Source organism: Leptonychotes weddellii, chromosome 9 (assembly GCF_054177405.1).
Source record: "Leptonychotes weddellii isolate Sample4059 chromosome 9, ASM5417740v2, whole genome shotgun sequence".
Taxonomy (NCBI): Eukaryota; Metazoa; Chordata; class Mammalia; order Carnivora; family Phocidae; genus Leptonychotes; species Leptonychotes weddellii.
Genome location: NC_138377.1, coordinates 98,510,038 through 98,529,386, shown reverse-complemented (window position 1 = coordinate 98,529,386; position 19,349 = coordinate 98,510,038). Strand labels below are relative to the sequence as shown.

At 49.5% G+C, this 19,349-nt stretch overlaps 1 protein-coding gene and 1 non-coding gene across 2 annotated transcripts in view; both read right to left on the bottom strand.

Annotated features, from left to right (window-relative positions):
* Positions 1 to 19,349, bottom strand: part of LOC102750267 (uncharacterized) — a 612,045-nt gene that overhangs the window by 202,970 nt on the left and 389,726 nt on the right. The window lies entirely within an intron of this gene.
* The window catches only part of LOC145723325 (thrombospondin type-1 domain-containing protein 4-like), an 83,747-nt gene continuing 78,755 nt past the window's right edge, over positions 14,358 to 19,349 (bottom strand). Inside the window, exon 5 of the mRNA XM_081829718.1 lies at positions 14,358 to 14,816. Coding sequence (XP_081685844.1) covers positions 14,358 to 14,816 — 459 coding nt within the window. The remainder of the gene's footprint in view (positions 14,817 to 19,349) is intronic.

Sequence of the window (19,349 nt, the reverse complement as noted above, 5' to 3'; positions counted from 1 at the left end):
ACGGAAGGTAAGAGGCAAAACTCTGACCACTTAGGGAAATAAAAATTAAGATGATGAAAACAAAAGCTTTCCTGGTTGCCTACTGTGCAGCACACACAGTCACAGACATTAACCAGCTTGACCAGATCTGCTGCTGGGCCTCAGAAAGTATTTAAGACCGGCATCTAAAGACCAGCGTGAGAGTCAGTGGACAGGTTTGCTCTGAGCCTTCAGAGAAGGAGGATCTGGAAGGCTTCTAAATGGGGGAGGGAAGACAGGGAAGAAGAGGGAGACGGGACACAGAGGGAAGTGATTAATCTGTGCTAACGAGAGAAAGGAAAGAAGTCTTTTCACAAAGGGATTCAGGAACACTACCACGAGCCAAGAAGCAAGCAAGCTAGCAAAGGAAGTGGAAGGGTGGTTGTAGAGGAATTCTGAGTTTGAAAGGCTCTTTTTGCACCAGGAAGCCAAGCCTCAAGAAGACCCTATCCTCAGTGACCCACCCACTGGCCTCCCAGGAGGTGAGATCCATAGGGTGGCTGCACACACACCCTTAAAAATAAAACTGAGAAGCCCAGAACAGACCCAGCCCTCTGGAGCAATCCTGGGAGAGGACTTAGCTTCTGACTTTGGATATTATCATCAGGCCGCTTCTTCTTGTTTAGAGTGTTTGAAAATCAGCCGAGGGTCCCTAAGAATAAGTCATCATTGTGTTCACTGGTGCCCCTATGCATCTGAGTGATCCCGGTTTTCCAGGACCAATCCTCAGGTACTTTTATTCGGTGTGGGCTCAGACAGGGTGGAATAAAGACAACTGAGTGAGGGTTCAAGCCAAACAACTTCAGGCCAACAGAAAGCAATAGTGTCCAGCGGCTAGAGGGACCCTACTTACAGCTGAGGAGGTTGTTCACTGCACAAGGACATCTGGAGGTTGAAATCCAGTGTCCCCCCCAATCTGGCTAGAGGAAGGGGAATATTTTTGGATTCATGAACAAAAGCAAAAAAATGAACTAGTGCTGGTCCAACAGAGAGCATTTCCAGCTGAGGCTAAGTTAACACTAGAGAACTCAGAGTCAAGACGACGGCTCCACCCCGCTGGGCAGGGCATCCCTGAAAAGCAAGGAGGGTAACAGATCAACTGGGACAAAAGCCCAGGTATTCCATCAAACAAGCCAGGTCAGCTACTTATTACCCGTGTAACCATGGGTAAGTCACTCCGCATCTCATCCCCAGCGCTAAGATGGGGCTAAGGGTGCGCACCTCCCATGGCTGGCATGCAGAGTCAGTGAGATAATGAAGGTAAAGTGACTAGCACAGGGCATGGCCCTCAGTGGCCCTCTGTAAATGGTGGTTATCACACTGGCTGCACTTCCCGAAGGTGAGAGACACAGACCTCCAACCTTGACTCGTGAGGGTCACCGTGGAGGCAGAGAGCCGAATGTGGGCTGAGTGGTACAGAGCTGATTTTGCGTGAGAGAACAGTAAATGCATTCATTTCTCCAGCGTAACTGAGAGGAGTCCTCTTGGGAGTCAAACCCGTGGCTGGTGTGGGATGTAATCTGAACCTGAGCTGCCCTCCAGGACTACAGGGGCTTAGGGGAAACCCAGTGAGATTACCTGCGGGGCACAGTGCCTGGCCCGGGCAGGTGCTAAGCAAATGTGAGCTCCTACCCCCTCTCCCCTGGAGACCCACAGACAGTGCCCCCCGCCCCAGAGGCTGACCCCCAGCAGGTTGAAACAGGTTGAAGAAAGATTTTCTCCAAGTCCTGCTGAATTCATTAATATAACAGCAATTGTGATTCTAATGCAACTTACATTTCTTGAACATCTTTTATGTGAAAGGCCCATGAAGAAAGCAATTGTATTTCTCTCATATTCTGGATGCCTCTCCTGCTCTGAATATTTAAACCACTTTCTATGTATCCACATACCATATATCACTTCATTTTCTTTCTTTATCATAAATATGAAATACTTCCAGCATAATAACCACGTGTGAAGAATGATGCATAACTTTCTTCCTTGCATTAGGGGGAAGTTATTTAGGTGCAAGTCTGTCACCCTCAGTTAACTAGAAGAAAGAGGGATTTGTTCTAGAGTTTTACTCCATCCCCCAAAATACTGAGCATCGTGTATTTAAATAAATTCAGTATTCAGATAGCAATGATTTACGGAACACCCGCCGAATGGTTTATGCATGTTACCCCACTCAACCACCCCTGCAAACAGCAGAGTGGATCATTACTCCTATTTTATACACAAGGAAACTGAGTCCACAAGACATTAAACAACCTGTCCGAGCTGTAAGTCTGCGTGAACGAACGGATATTATTGTAATATTAACAAATGTTACCGAATGAATGAATGGTAAGCTCTTCAGGAGCTCAAACAGCTGTAATACAGCACAGCTTATAAATACCAAATGCCATTCACAAAGGATTACAGGGATGGACTGTTTGGAATGAGAATTTACTGGAAAACAGGGGGAAGAAATTACTGTTTCCCTCCAAATCCAGAAAGAAAACATTTTCAGCACTAGCCCACGGTGACCTGCGTTCCAATCTCAGAGGGAGAGGGAAATCTCAGCTCACTGCTCCTGGGTGCACGTGGCCCACGGGGGACCAATGTTTCTGTAGGAAAGAGGTTTGGGAGGGAACACAGACAATATCACGCACCTGGAAGTTGAACCATAAAGAGGAAAGGGAAGGCTCTAGGGGCAAGCCCTAATCTTTTTTTTTTAAGATTTTATTTATTTATTTGAGAGAGAGAGAGAGAGCACAAGAGGGGGGAGGGTCAGAGAGAGAAGCAGACTCCCCACGTAGCAGGGAGCCCAACGTGGGGCTCGATCCCGGTACTCCAGGATCATGACCTGAGCTGAAGGCAGACACTTAACCGACTGAGCCACCCAGGTGCCCAGGGCAAGTTCTCATCTTGACCCAGGCCTGACCTAGGGAGCACTGGCACGAGAAAAGAGTTGGGGCAGGAAGGGAGAAAAACACAGTGGTGAAGAAAAGACTTGGAGGCAGACTCTCCTTAGAATCCCTACTCTGTAACCTACGAGCTCTGGGCCCCAAGGCTCATGCTTCAACTCTCCAGGTACAGAGTTCGACTCATACAAAAAAGGAACAATACAGACACTTTAATCATAAGGGCTCTTTGAGGTTTAGCTCCGAGCCTTATACACCATGTATTTGTTTCCCAGGGCTGCCATAACAAACCACCACAAACTTGGTGGCTTAAAACAACCGAAATTTATCCTCTCTTAGTTCTGGAGGCCAGAAGTTTGAAATCGGTATCAATGGGAAGTCGGCAGGGCTGTGTTCCCTGAGGAGGTTCTATGGGAGAACCTGCTTCCTTGCCACTTCCGGCTTCTGCGGCCACAGCGTTCCTCAGCCAGTGGCCCCAACACGGCGACCTTCAAGGACAGTACCCTCAAGTCTCTGTCTTCCCAACACCTTCTCCTCTGTGTGTCTGGGTATCATATCTCCCTCTGCCTCTGTCTTATAAGGACACTCATGGTTGCACTTAGGGCCCACCTGTACCTTCCAGCAAGATCTCCCCATCTCCAGATCCCTAATGTAATCACATCCGCAAAGTGCCTTTTTCCAAACAAGCTGGCATTTACAGGCTCCGGGAATGAGGACCTGGTACCTTTATTCAGCCCATGACAGATAGTCCACCCTCAGTAAACATCGGTTGTGACTCTTCCTGTTCCGGTTAACAGAGGAGAGCCAGAAGTACCGTGCGTCCAGGAAAGAGCCAATGGACGGATGAGCAAGGGAGGACTCAAGGAGCCCGTAAGGAGCAGTTAGCACTTTGCCACAAGAACCAACAGAGAGGCCACAGCACTTGTGGCCCAGACCCTCTCACCTACAGCTACATCACCTGGCGCCACAGTCTGGGCTTGGAGTGACAGTGGGAAGACTGGGGACACGGGGGTCGGGCAACGCTGCCTTCAGACCCCGCTCTGCCCCTTCCAGGAGCACGACGCCGGGGATTTTTCTACCTCGGCTCAGAGTCCTCAACTGTGAAATGGGGCTGGTTGAGGCCCACGTAATGCATGTAAATGGCGTGGCACCTAGTAGGTGCCGTAAAACAGTCATCATCCCGACGGCCGAATCAGCGACGTACAGGGAGGATCTGTGAAGGAGACCACAGCAACGCAGGCATCCAGGCTGTGTCCCCCATCCCCGTCCTCACGCAAAGGCATCTCGGTCTGCCACCAGGCGTGCGTCCAAAGAGAAGCCCTAGGGGTCCCAGATGCAGAGCTGAGATCCCCTTTCTGGGACATACATACTGTAGTTAGATTTTTTTCCATAGCCCATCATATCTTTCTTCTGGAACCTGGAGTTATGAATGACTTGGAGGAAGTTCAACGCAGCATTCTTATGGCAAATGTGATCTTTGTTCTGATAACTAATGAAATACTTCTGACACTTAATGAAATGCCACAAGAAATGAACTAGGGCTCTTTGGAGCCTTGTCTGAGATCAGAGTAACTCAAGCTTAAAATCTGGCTCCAATCTTTCCTAACCTACAGGCAGAAATGTACATACCAGTGGGTCCAGCTCTGCTACAAAGCTCTCTCACTGGAAAGGGCCAAGGTTTCTGATTTAGAAACCAAAGCGTATTAAAACACCGTTTATCTGGTTAGCATCAACGGGTAACCTCTTGTCAAACAATTCAGGGACTAAGTGGAAATCCTGCTTCGGACGGTAAAGAAACAAAACTTTCCCTGCAGGAAGATATAAAGAGCACCAAAAATGCAGAGTGTGCATTTCAGACAGATGTACCTGCTTGCTCTGCTAACTGCCCAGGATCACCGGGGAGGTTTTCCAAGGAGAAACACAGACAAGGCCAAAGATTTCCCTTCTCCTTGCCATGTGGTTTCTGCTCCCCACCCCACCCCCCACCCCGTATGTAACGTGACTCCCTAGGTAACGACTGAGGGTCAGGAAAATGGCATGTGGCTTTGTGAAGTTTAATTAACAGCAAGTTTTCCTAGCCAGTATCATGAAGGGGTCCACTCGACTCCAGGGGCCCTCAGGACAGAAAGAACATGTTGCTCCAGCATTATTAATGATGAAATGCAAATAGCCTCCAAGAAAGTGGGTGGGAAAGAAGGAGTTGAAAAAAACAAATGATTCCCACCCACGCCAGGGACATTTCCCCAGGGAGGCGGGAAAGGGTAGGGGAAAGCCTGTGATCTAGGCCTGATCCTGTCTGTCCTATTTCCAAATGAATGGACCTTCCCAGTAAAAACACACACCTGCGCACGCGCACATACACACGTATACACGTTCATACAAACACGTACCCGTGCAAATGCACACACATACAAGAAATTACAACAGGAGACATGAGGCTCTAAAACCCAAAGATGATCTGGTCAGTGAGAATAAAATAATCAAGCCACGTTGTTTTAAAACATGTCTGACGTTTTTCAAAGTACTTGTACAGCTGTTACCTCATTCGACCCTCTCAGCGGGCCTGTGTGGTAGACAGAGGACATATAACTATCCACATTTTATAGATTAGATGAAGTGACTCCCGAAGGTCATCCAGTTAGCAGATGATGGAGCGGAGACAGGAAGTGGGGTCTAATGACTCCCAGCCCGGGGCTTCCTTCCTCCGAGGTAAGCAATGTGAATGCTTTCAATAGAAAAGGGCCGAGAGCCTCAGGGGGAGACCAAAAGAAGGTCAGACATGTTGATGGTACTCTTAAGAAAAAGTCACGTTACGAGACAGAAGTCTCAGCAGAGGGATTTGAAGGGTAGTGGTGTTGATGCATCTAGAGAGAAGAAAAACCATCACATTTCCGAGCATGTCTGGAAACGTGGCTGAGAGCTGTGTCTTCCAGCCACCTTCTTCTCTTTCCATGACTCTGCATGGCAGAGCGGTGGTGGTAACATTTAAAACAGCAATTGGGCCTCAGGAACGTGCCAATACCGAGCGGGAGACCCTAACAGATGGAATAGAATCCCTTTATTTCACAGACATGCAAAGTAAGGCCCAGAGAGGTGACCTGCCCAAAGATGAAAGCATTCATGAGAATCGGGAACTGGACCTTGGACCCTGGATTTGGACGACAGAGCCCTTTATTCCACACCAGCTGCCTCAGGCGTCCATTACCTTTGATTTTATTAATGTCACTGTCCTTGATTAATACCGCATGTCCAAAGAAGGACACTTAAGGGAGGGGTGGGGAAAGCATGGATTTTCTTCTTTTTTTCTGGGAAACAGTACTGCTAAATTTCCCATGGAAATTATCAGACATGATGTGGGGCAACAGCCGGTGGTCCTGCTAACCCAGAAACTGTCCTATGACTAGGGTATTATTAAGACCTCCAAAAGGCAAGTACTTTATGGTAGGTTGGATCATGTTCCCACCACCCCAAGACACCCACGTCTGAACCCCCGGAACCTGTGAATGTTATCTTATGTGGCAAAGGGACTTTGCAGATGTGATTAAGGATCTCAGGATGAGGAGATAATCCTGGATTACTGGAGTGGGTGTGATGTAATCACAAGGGTCCTTACAAAAAGGAGAGGCAGCTGAATTTGATGAGAGGCGGAACGATGGAAGGAAAGGCTCACGAGCCCAGGAAGGCAGACAGACTCTAGAAAAGGGAAAAGGAAGGAAACGAATCCTCCCCTGAAGCCCGAAGAAGGAACAAAGCCCTGCTGACACCTTGATTTTAGCCCTCTGGCTTCCAGACTGTATGAGAGTAAGTTTGTGCTGTTCAAGCCAGTAAACCCTGGCCTCTTGTGACGTATGAAGATGGGGTAGGGGGGTGGCATGGCCATTCTGGAAATCACAAGGGCATGAAGGAGAGATTTAGGCTGACTATACAATGGAGACCTCATCAGGCTTTAAAACGGAAAAGAGATGGTCATCTGTATTAACAGGAACTATCTTTTCAAAGACATTCTAATGCAATCCACTTAATCCTGCTTGATAGGCCCTCCCTGGAAGGGAGCCTTTGGACTTCCCCAGACTCGCCCTGACATTTCCTTATATACGGCCTGGGCTCTAGCCCCATCAGACTGTTTACGACTTCCAGAAGGTGACAGGCTCACACATGCCTTCAGGTCTCCATCCCTACAGTTCGCTTTTTGGGGGAACGCCCTCCTCCCTCTCGGGCTCTGCTAAAATCCTTCTTTATAGCTCAGCTCAGTCATCACTTCCTCTGTGAAACCTTCCCTGGCTCCTCCAGTCCTCTCTCTGTCCCTTTCCTTCCTGGGCTTGTAAATGTCTGTTTGCTTGACTTCTTCCTCCACCCCACCAGCACGAGCCTCTTGGGAATAAGGAGATGTTCTCATTCCCCTGGTGTCACCAGACCACTGCCATACCCCATCCATAAAATAAGTACTTCCCAGCTCCTTCCCACCTGAGAAATGCAAGCCCACCCATTAAGGAAATCACCCTTCACCACGAAATTACCTTAATTCCCCAAGAATGAGCTGCACCTCTGTGCCCCCACAGCCCTCTGCTCCCCCACAGGTGGAACATGCATCATACTGCATCATGGTGGTCATCCCTGGGCTACTTCCTTAGTAAACACAGAGGTCCTCAGAAACCACACCTCCTTCACGTGTCTATCCCTTCTGTGTTAGCACAGTGCCTGGTTCACAGCAAATATACAAAGAATGCTGACCAAATTAAAATGAAAACAAAACACAAAAAGGTAGGGGATGCCTGGGTGGCTCAGTCAGTTAAGCATCTGCCTTCAGCTCAGGTCATGATCTCAGGGTCCTGGGATCGAGCCCCACATCAGGCTCCCTGCTCAGCGGGGAGTCTGCTTCTCCCTCTCCCTCTGCTCCTGCTTGTGCTCTCTCTCTTTCTCTCTCTCTCCCTCTCAAATAAATAAAATCTTTAAAAAGAAAAAAAAAGGTAATTGCTAGGTCATCTCTACTAATGAAGGGCTGCGATCCAGAGGTAGCCTTTAAAAGCAAGGACCTTCATGTTAAGGTTTTGCCTGGCCAGCAGCTGACTATCCCTAGTTGGTGTGTCCCTCGGGCTTCCGGTGTAGACTTTAAAGCTCATGGTGGAGACAGTTTCAATGTTACTATATATATATGTAATTGCACATACATATGCATGCTATATATTTTTAGTATACTTATAGCTTTTATATATAAGTTGTAAGTATACTAAAAATTTTAGACCAAATATTGGAGAAAGATCCCATTTTCCCTCATCTCAGAGAGGTATTAGTTAATAAAGTTTAGCTTAACCAATGAGTGTTACCTTTAATTTTGAAAAAGCCTTTCTAGAAGTACAAGTCTGAGAGGAGCATAACATAGCCCAGATGGGTTTAAACCCTGACTCTCTTGCTTTCCTTCTATGTGACCTTGATCTAGACATTTTCTCTCCAACCCTCGAGTCTGTCATCCCTTAGTGGGAGCAGTACCAGTCTACCACACAGGACTGTGATGAGGATGTGATAAAATGCTGTTCATGCAATGCCTGATAATATGCCTGGCAGGGGGAAGGGGTTCTGCCGCCTCTCCTGAGAGCCTATGAGCAGCCCAGCCCTGTGCTTAAGTACTTTGTATGAATTACCCACGAAGCAGGCGTGTGACCCTCCCCCCGGGGGGAAGCGCAGCCAAGCGGCAGGACACACCGCCGGGAAGCAGCGGGGCTGGGCAGAGAAACCAGCCCTCTGGCTCCAGGGCTAAACTCTTCACTGTCAGGCAGGCCTCTCTGGATGTGCTGGCTCCTGCTCTCACCTGTCACCTGAAGGTCCGGTTAAGAGACTGAAAACAAATGCCTGTTGAGACCGAAGACCAATACTGGAAACAAAACTAAAAGCAATCATTGAGTCCCGGCCACAAACTGCTCCTGAGATGTGGGTCTGCGCCATCTGGGTGAGGGCTCCCCCCTCCAGCCGGACTACCTCCCGACGGGAAACTAGCCCCACCTCTCCAGGAAGTTCTGGGAAGCCCGCCCTCCATGACCCTTCTGACATCTGAGGGCGACAACGCGCCGAGTGTCACACACCCAATGGAAACAGTGGCTTCCATGGTCCCTGGCTCCTGCAACTGTCTCCAGTGGATGAAAGGTCTCAACCTGGCCATGGCCACTGGTGGAGGGGAGGAGTGCTCCCTATCCTGAAAAAAATCTTGGCATTAAAGCCATCAAGCATCCCGGAATTCCCCAGATTCCAGCTAGTTCCCATGTGCAGTGATGAGGAAAACTGACTAGTGTAGGCGAGTCTAAGGAAGCCCACAGGGTAGGAACGCCCGTTAGCAGGCTCTCCGGCAGCCAGAGCAGGGAGAGAGTTACCCGGCATCATCCTCAAACAGGAGTGGGGTCTATTCTCATATCCTGTCTTTGTGGAAGCTGACTTAAACGAGCCAATAGACATTTACAACAGGTTTCTGTTGGGTTGTGTACTTGGACTCTAGGCAGGAGGACGCTCTCTGGATTTCAGCATCACCAGACATGTTGGAAATGAGAAGAAATCCATTTGGTTTATGTGCTATGGAAGTCACAGGGGCTCCTTCCAGCTCCCTCCAGCCTGCAGGCACCCATTTCCAGAAACTGGTTGGGGGGGAAGGCTCCTCCTGAGGAGGGTGAGCGGCTGCACTGTGGCATGGACGGCCAGGCTCACCGAGTATCCTCCTCTCCCCACGCCGCCCCCCTTCAGCCATCACCAGGACGTGGCCTTGGGCATGGAGAGAGGGAGGCCTTGGGGAGTACCACCATGGAACCTGTTGCCCAAGACCCGCAGGCTAAACTCGCCCAGTCCAGGGCCTCCACAGGTGCCAGTGCTCTGACTAAATCCCAGGGGGGAGGCCACCCTTCGTGGCAGGTTATTCCAAGCAGGTCATGCCAAGAGAGGGCACAGGGCGGAGTGCCCTGGCCCTGGGATCCTGGCTGCACCCAGGCTGGGCTGCCCAGAGTCCTACCCTCCTGGACTAGCCCTCAGTTCCTGGCTCCCTGTCTTCCTCTGTGGCCCCAGCTCTCCACCTGATCCTTCCTAGGGAACCAGACTTCTAACTGGAACTCTAACACACGAACACCCAGCCTTTAAAGCCCTACAGGGAGGTATAGCTACAATTTCCTGAGCACCTACTACAGGCCAGGAAATATGATCACATCATTTCATTTAATCACTCAACAATCCCATGTGCTGGGCATTGTTATTACTTGCATTTGAAAGATGAAGCCCCTGAGGCTCAGAAAAATTAACTAGTAAGCTCAGATCCTTGGGGAACCGCTAATAAATATGGACATGATTTCTTTTTTTCTTTTTAAGATTTTATTTATTGGGGCACCTGGGTGGCTCAGTCAGTTAAGCATCTGGCTTTGGCTCAGATCATGATCCTGGGGTCCTGGGATTGAGCTCCGAGTTTGGGCTCCCTGTTCAGTGGGGAGCCTGCTTCACCCTCTCCCTCTGCCCTCACCCCCCACTCCTGCTTTCTCTCTCTCACTTGTCCACTCTCTCTAATAAATAAATAAAATCTTTTTAAAAAATTTTGTTTGAGAGAGAGAGAGAGAACATGAGTAGGGGGAGGAGCAGAGAGGGAGGGAGATGGAAGGGGAAAGAATCTCAAGCAGACGATCTCATGACCCTGAGATCATGACCTGAGCCGAAACAAGAGTCAGGCACTTAACCGACTGAGCCACCCAGGTGCCCCAATACTGACCTGATTTCTAAGGCTTTTTAGAGTGTGATTTGCAGTATGTATGTGTATGTTTTAATGACACAAAGCTCTGATATGGAAGAAAGTAGACTGAAGAAGTTCCTAAATATATTCCAGCTAAGTGCATTTTACATATTTTTCAAGGTTGGGTTCAAATCCTACCTACTCTGTGCGGTCCGCCCTGACTGCTCCAACCCTCAAGGATTCCCCATGTTCCGAACCCCGGCCCTATCTCTACAGCTTTCCAGCACCTGCAGCATTTTGTGGGTTTGCCATTCATCCACCACCACAGTGTCAGACCCCCAAGGACAGGGACTGTGGTTGCCAAACTTTTTGAACCTCCGTGCTGCAAAGATTTCCCTGGCTACGAGAGCTTAACCCTGCAAGGAAGAGATGTAGTTCATTTTAGCCTTGACTCCCAAATCCCGTCCACTTTTCAAGACATGGGCAGCAGCTTCTCTGACCACACCTGCTGAAAGTGAGCAGCGTCACTTTTTGCGATTTTGAGCAAGTCACTCCATTCCTCCCAGCCTCGGTTTCCTCATCTGTAAAATGTGAATATATGCACCTGCCTCATCGGGTTGTATGAACTATAAGTGTTACAATGCATTTGATGTAGCGCCTGCACATAAGCCATGATCCAAAATGATAGCCAGCATCATTACTATTACTATTTCATCACACTGTCTTTTAGGGAAGGCATTTACACACGTGCCTTTTCTAACCTTCTAGATCAGTGGTTCTCCAATTCTGGAGTATGTCAGAATCACCTAGTATGAAGCTACCTAGGGCACACCCCAAACCTACAAAACAGAATCCCCATTACGCAGGGGAGATGGTGGGGCCGGGGCAGCTCCACTTTGAACAAGCCTCCCCAGCCCACTGCAAGTGATTCTGACATGTGCTCTCTGAGCCTGGAAAATTCAGCTAGACAATATTCAACTTCCAAGTTTTTTTCCCATAGAACTCTAAGGTTCCAGAGAGATACTTCCAAACCCGTGGTTCCCAACCTCAGCTGGACTGCAACCCCTAGAGATTCAGATGTTGGTCTGGGATATGACCGGGGTGTTGAGATTTCTCAAAGGTGGACAGAAGATTCTAATGGTCGGTCAGCCAAGGTTGAAAATCACTGGTCCATTTGCATGCCCTCTGTGACAAACTGAGCCCCAATCTGACACTGATTTTACGGAAAGGCCTCTTATGCTAAAAGAAAAAAAAAAGTGAGTTTGCAAACAGCTGGTCTAGCCTGCCAGTAAGAGCTTTCAGCCCCCAGCCTGGCTTTTATTCACCTTTGTGTCTGTCCCAGGACCTTACAACATAGTAAATACTTAATAAATATTTGTTGGAAGGTTGAATAGTTCTGTTTTACTTGTTATCTGGCTCCAATTAAGTTTTCAGTTGCCTAGCGTAACAACTTAACAGTTTCTTAAACATCTAAGCCTTAACAGCCTTTGCCTCAAACCTCAAACCTGAAACAGAAAGTGAGGCAGTCATCCAGCGAACACACTGACATTTCTTCTGGGGTCACATATACTATGCAAGTTCCTAATGACTGAAAAATATAAGCAAATGTGATTTTCGTCAGCTGGGAAGAGCGTGACAGTTGTCGGCAGCGCAGGCCTCCCAGCCTAATATTTGGATTGTCCCATCTGAAACTGTCAAATTACAAAAGCATGATAAAAACTTGTAGGAACTTCATAGTAAACAGTAACTGGCCCCCTGTCAATACGTTAGGAGAAAAAAATTTCCCGCTGCCAAAACACATGGGCCAGAATGCCTGCAGCCAACTAGAGCCTGTTCCCTGGGCAGCTCTTCTAGATTCTCAACTGCAGCGGCTGTAAGAGAAGGCCCTGAGCACTCCAGGGATCTGGGAGCCAGAGCACCTTCAACTCTTAGCTTTTCTACGGCTCTGGGGCTCTGGAAGCCCTTTCACCTCGTAGGCCCTCCAATTCCTCGTGTGTAACTGCTACTTGATTAGGTCCTTAGCACCATGACTGCTTAGGTATGAATCCCAGCTCTTTACACACTGGCTGTGTTGCTCTTGGCAAGTTTCTCCACTTCTCTGGGCCTCCTTTTCCTCACCTCTAAAATGAGGATGATATTAACACTATTTCATAGAGTTGTCAGTGTCAAGGGACAAGAACAATGCCTGGTATAGAACAGGCATTCAACAGATCTTAACTATTAGAAACCTGCAAATCTCAAACCAAGAGTTTTGAAAACAAAGCTTTTGTCTTTCCTTTTTCTCCTTATGTTTTTGTTGGTTTGGTATCAGAATTCACCGGGCGGCACACCTGAGCTTAAGGGACTTAAAGGGATCTTTTGTTATCCTACTTAATATGAACTTTCAAAAGTTTCACTGCAGAAGTAATAAGGCAGTCAATTATGGGACGCTGCCCCATACCACAGAAGAAATGCCATTAATATGTGAAATATGCCCTGAATTACCTTTAAAAAATCTGAGAAGTTCTGGATTCTAAAATGCGTTGGCCATAAGGATTTCAGGTAAGGGAATGGGGAGCTAGCCTCTTATGGGGTTGTGGTCGGATAAAAGGAAGGAAGCATCCTCCCAGCGGATGTCTCTTTCCCCTCCCCCTGCCAGGCCCTAGAACTCACAGCTCTTCCCTTCTTCTATCCACCCAAATTCGGTTTATCCTTCAGAATTCGGCTAACGCACCTTCCCTGTGAAATGGTCCTCTCTAAACCCTACTGACCATGTCAAGAGCATGTGGCTGGGGAGGGTGGCTGGGTTGCATCTCCTCTACACCTCCGGGTGGCTGGCACTGATAACCTATGGCACTAGGCTGACAGGGACCCTCCTGAAGCATCTAGCCACAGGAGGAAAGGGTGGTCATGGAGGCTGATGTCTGAACTGCAAGTGACAGGAGGGGCGGGGCAGCCCACCTGACAGCTCATCCCACCCGCCCTGCCTGGGATGGACACTAACTTGGCTTGATGACTAAAGTATACATTTCTGAAGCACAGAGAGTGTATCTTACACCTCCCGTTCTCCCGGTAAATGTTCGTTTATTGTTGTTACTGCTTTTGTATTAATAAGCTCTCGGAATCTATCGTGGACCTAGGAGCACTCAACAAATACTTGTGAATGAATGCTGAGTCATCTGTAAATACTGGCTGATTAATTCACTGACCTTGCTACCTCTCCCATTGGCACGGCCCAGTTGGGCATATTGGTGCGGGCCTAGCCATGGGAGGCGTTCTAGAGCTACACAACCGTTTTAATGCTTACCATGCCAACAGACTCTATGCAGACTCTAAAAAAAGGTCTAGGTCCTTAACTAGACATAGCCTCACAGCAGCGTGTTCACTCAAAATTCTCTGGAGAAACTTTCTAGAAAAGTGCACAGATTCCTGAAACCAACTGTCTGGGAGCACGTATGACTCCAGACGTTCAATTTGTCCAAGGATTCGAAACCCGTCACATCGACCGGCCGGCGGCCACGGACCTCCCTTGCCCCCGGCTCCCAGCACGCACTGGCTCAGCGGGCTCCCCCACGGCCCGCCTTCTTTCACCCCTCCACGGGGCCTCCCTAAGGTTGATGCCGAAAGGCCTTCTCAGCATTAGCTTCACTTTGAAGACTATTCAGAACCACAGAGTGGGGTGGGAGTGGCCTCAACGCTTTAAAGGGCTGCAAAATAAATCAAAAGATGAAAGGAAATACGCAGAGCCAAGAATTCCTCCCCAGCCGGCGGAAGCCACGCATTCACCGCGCCAGGGCCGGGGCGCAGGGCCGGCACGGGACGTCGGGGAGGGCGCGAAGGGGAGGGGGGGCAGGCGCGAGGGCAGGGTCGGGCGCGCGCGCGTACCTGCTTTCCGCCGTGGGGTCGCGGCCCCGCGCCTGCGGGTGCCGGCTGCCCCGCTGCCCCGGGCCCTGGCGGCTGGCGTCGGGGCCGGCGGGGGCGTGCGGCTCCTCGCGGTCGCGGCTCCGGTGCAGCGGCACCGACGTGCGCACGGCCGACACCACGTGGCCCGCGAAGGCGCGCGGGGGCGCGGCCCCGCGCGCGCGGTACGAGCCGGGCAGGCAGGGCCGCGTCTGCTCCATCACGCCGCCGCTGCAGCTGCGCGAGCAGGCGGACCAGGGCCCCCAGGCGCCCCACACGCCCGGGGCGCCGCCGCCGCCGTCCTCGGGGACGCCCTGGGCCGCCGCCATCCGCTGAGGGACCTGCGGAGACAGAGGCCGGTTAGGGGACCCGAACACCCGCTCCTGCTTCACCCGCAGAGGCTCTGGATAACCCGAAAGCCCCATCCGTTAAACACTAGTAGGCACTGGGCCGGTTTTAAAATGAGAAGAACGAAATGAATATAATCCAGCCTGGGTGATATTCGTCTTTATACCAACGCACTCATAAAATAGAACTTTAACTTTTTTAACGGGGGAAGGGCCACACAAAGATAAAAAAGCCTAAGGCTCACAAACGTCCTAATTCGGTCCTTGCTTCCGCTGCTGTGGCCTTGGAGAGCTCAGCGTGGTGCCCTCAGCTCTTACTGAGGCTTAGCCCTCAGGAGTCCCCCTTAACCTCCAACTTTGGTCCTCGGGGTGCAGGCCAGAGGGACTGGACTTCCCTTAACCTCTTGGGGAGGCCCCGTGGCCCAGTCTCCATGCAGTAAAGAGATGGGACGCTGCAGTTTAGAGGCCCTGCCCTCAAGTCACCTCCCTGCCACCACTTCTAGCCGTGTGACTAGGAAGTTTCTGAATTTCTCTGAGCCATGCTGTGTTCTAAAGAAAGATGGTATCTACCTCACGGGGACATAAGGAATTTAAGTCCAGTCACGCATGTGCAGAGCAGGGAGCCTGGCACCAAATATTTGTTAGTAACCATAATGATGATTTTCCTGCTTCCGTGGTAAATCAGAAGAAGTGAGAAATGTCAGAAAGTTTTAAAGTTCTAACCTGGAGGGTGATTCTACACTCCTATTCACTTCACCAGTCATCTCACAGAGAATAGCTATGCCAGACATGGTGCTCAGTGTGGGGACACAGTGTTCCTTCATTATGCAGACACTCCCTGAGCACCAGCTATTCCCCTGCGTGGAGCTAGGCCCTGAGGACCAGGAGAAAAGCATCCCAGATCCACACAAATGGCCTGGACCCAGCAGAAGAGCTCTATGCAGCTAGCTAGCACAAGATTGGGGAGCCTCCTGGGGGGACTGGCTGCACAGGGTTGGGTGGGGTGGGGAGGGGAGAGGGATTAAGAAGGCCTCAGAGGAGGAGTCCCGGTAATAGCTATAATAGTCCGGTGCGCACGTAGTACCAGGTAACAGGTGTAATCTCCAGGCTTCACCGTGGCCGTGGTGTCTACCATTCTTACCTCTCAGAGGTGAGGTTTGCCAACTGAGGCTCAGAGACATGTGACCTGCCCCAGTCATGCTGCTGCAGCTGGGCTTAGAGTCAAGTCTCCCCAACTCCCAGTCCCACAGCTCCAGTACTCCCTGCTCTCTCCCAGCAGACAGCTGCCCTTGTGTTTCTGGATCTTCCGCCTGGAATGTCCTTCTTACCTGTGGGACACTGACCAACACTATGACTTTCCTTGGAACGTGAGTATTTCAGAGGACCTCACCCTTCCATCTGAAGTACAAAAAGCCATGATTAACTTGGTTTTTTTATTTTTTTTTTTTTCTCTTTAGATCTTGGTTTTTGACAGCATTTTTTGGCCCAAAGCTCAAAGCTCAAAGCCTTTTCAAGGTTGAGTCCTCTGTCTCCACAGTACCACTGAGCTATGAGAAGGTCCAGGGATGGTCCTCCCCTTTGTGTGGAACAAATCCAAGAAGGCAGAGCTCCTTCACACCACATGGAAATGAGAGGTGGAGCTAAGATTACCTCAGAGGAGGGATGTAAGGACTTGATGAGGAAACCCACTTGATGTGCCTGAGGTAAGCCGTAAAAGTGAGGGCCCAGGCCTTGGTTAGAGTCCTTGCCCCCAGGCAATCAGTCACCCTGAAGCCATGGGCCTTGTTTAATTGAGGCCATTTGCCTTTGACTACATTCCAGTGCAGAGCGGTCTGTGGATGACCTCTGTAGCTGGAGTTCCTGAAGGTTCAGGGAGCAACTAAGGCAGGATGAGACAGAGCTGAGGGAACCCAGGGAGCAAATGAGCATCTAACCAGAGGGGTAAGCCCAGAGCTGGATGTCAGCCAGCCAGCCTTTGGGAGCCATGTTCAGAGAGCCAAGGCAAAAGGCTGGAGGTACCGTGGGCTGGAGCCAGCGGGAGATGGGGTCAGAGCAAGGGCAAGACAGAAGGTTCTGTGACAGGAGGACTGCGATTCCTTAACGCCAGTATGTGAGCAGCCGCAGGGTGGATGGGTGTGTGAATAGCGAACACATTCGACGCATCACCACTAAATGGGGGATCCAGGAAAGAAGACTTTTTGCCTGCTTGTAAATACAAACAAAACAAAACAAAAACAAGCTTTTGTTCTTTCTTCCCCTTAAAAATCATGTCCTGATTTTTAAATATCAAACTGATCATGGATTCGCTGAGGTGACTGCAAAAAAAATGTGCTTCATCAGGCCACAGTCTTGATCTAGAAAGTAATCCCTAAAGTGTGTATAGTGAGTTGGATGGTGGCCTTCCCTAAGAGATATGTCCCGTGCCCTAATCTGCAGAACTTGTGAATATGACCTCATTTGGAAAAAGGGTCATTCTCTGTGTAATTAAGGATCTTGAGATGAGAACATCCTGGATTGGGCGCCTGGGTGGCTCAGTTGGTTGAGCGACTGCCTTCTGCTCAGGTCATGATCCTGGAGTCCCGGGATCGAGTCCCACATCGGGCTCCCTGCTCAGCAGGGAGTCTGCTTCTCCCTCTGACCTTCCCCCCTCTCATGTGCTCTCTCTCTCTCTCTCTCATTCTCTCTCTCAAATAAATAAATAAAATCTTTAAAAAAAAAAAAAAAAAAGAACATCCCGGATTTTCCAAGCGGGCCCTAAATCCAATGATAGGTGTCCTTATAAGACACAGAAGAGAAAATACAGAGAGCAAAGGGCCGTGTGACCACCGAGGCCGACCAGAGAGATAACAGCCATGAGCAGCAACACAGGGAGCCACCACAAGCTGGAAGAAGCCAGAAGGATGTCCCCCTCGTAACTGAAAGGAGTATGGCCCTAACAACACCTTGATATTGGACTTCTGGCCTCCAGAACTGTGAGGAAGAAATTTCTGTTGTTTTAAGCCATCAAGTTTGTGGTAATTCGTTACAACAGCCCAAGGACGCTAATGCAGTGCTTAGTACTTTCAGGACAAGGAAGAAAAGTGGACAGGCGTCTGCTGAGCACCTTCTCTGAGTCTGGAATTGTGCAGACACCTCGTGTAGGGACCACTCTCTGGCGTAGGCACCATTAGCTCCATGGTACACTGTACAGGGTGCCTCAGTCACCCTGAGAGGTTGGTGTCACTTTACCCTTTTCCGGAGAAGAATTGGGGCCTCCAGAGGCTGCGTGACTGCCCAGGCGCAGGCTGGTAAGGGGCACAGACAGGGCTGACGCTGAAGCCTGCTCATTCCTATTCCTGGGTTCTTTTTTCTTTTCCCCTGTGGCATGTTGCCTCCCTGCCTGATTTTGGTGGAAAATCGAAGGGTAAAATGAGTCGAAATTAATCCCCTTTGATAGTTCTAGAAGGATAATTGGGATAAACAAAGGCAGAAGTATGTGTCTGGCACATCTGGGGATTTCAGGTACCCAGGCCCTCCTGATTTCTCATGAATATAGGGAAGGAAGGCACTGTTGCTAACATTTGCATGAAACATGCAGCTACACTAAAACTCCACTTCCTAGAACTAATCCCACCCTTAATTTAGCTTCCCGTTGCCAAATTGGGCAGGGTCCCTGGGGGAAGAAAACATGAAACCACATTCCATCCTATTCTATTCATAAGAATTCTCTAATTTATAGATGAATTATGGTGAGAGACTTGAAATTCCATCTCAGTCCCCATGGTAGGAATCCAACCACATGCTCCAAAACTGTATTTTTATAGTACACAGCCAGAAACAAAGAAAAAAGACACGGGGGTGGGGGGAAGGAAGGAAGGGAGGGGAAGTGCAAAGAAAGAGAAAGAAAGGAAGAAAAAATAAAGGGAGGGGGGCTTTGGATGTGGGTCTCCTAGCTGCATCAGACCCCCACCCTCGGCCCGCTTCTCCCCAGCCCTCCTGGTGACCACCTTCCTCCTTGTTTTCTGACAGTCAAGGAGTTTTCTGGGAGGCAGGATGGGAAAACTTTCAAGTGTCCTGAGATACAGTATTCCCCAAATCATGATAAACTAACAGGACCTGTTAGTGACAAGCATCAAAACCAAGGACTAAATCATGATTGGACAAAACCAAAGAAAGAATAGAACCTTAAAGCCTTGTAACCTGCCAGCACATTGCTCCTTCCCCAGTACACACATGTCATGTTAAGACTGAAGCAGAAAGAGATGTCTGGGTGGCTCAGATGGTTAAGCATCTGCCTTCAGCTCAGGTCATGATCCCAGGGTTCTGGGATCGAGCCCCATGTTGAGCTCTCTGTTCAGTGGGGACCCTGCTTCTTCCTCTCCCTCTACCTGCCGCTCCCCCTGCTTATGCTCTCTCTCTCTGTTAAATAAATAAAATCTTTTTTTTTTAAACTGAAGCAGAAAACCTGAGGCACTTCTAAAATGCACCCTAAACTGCTGTTTTTCCTTACTTACAAAGATTTCTAACCAATCAGTCAAAAAAACCTGA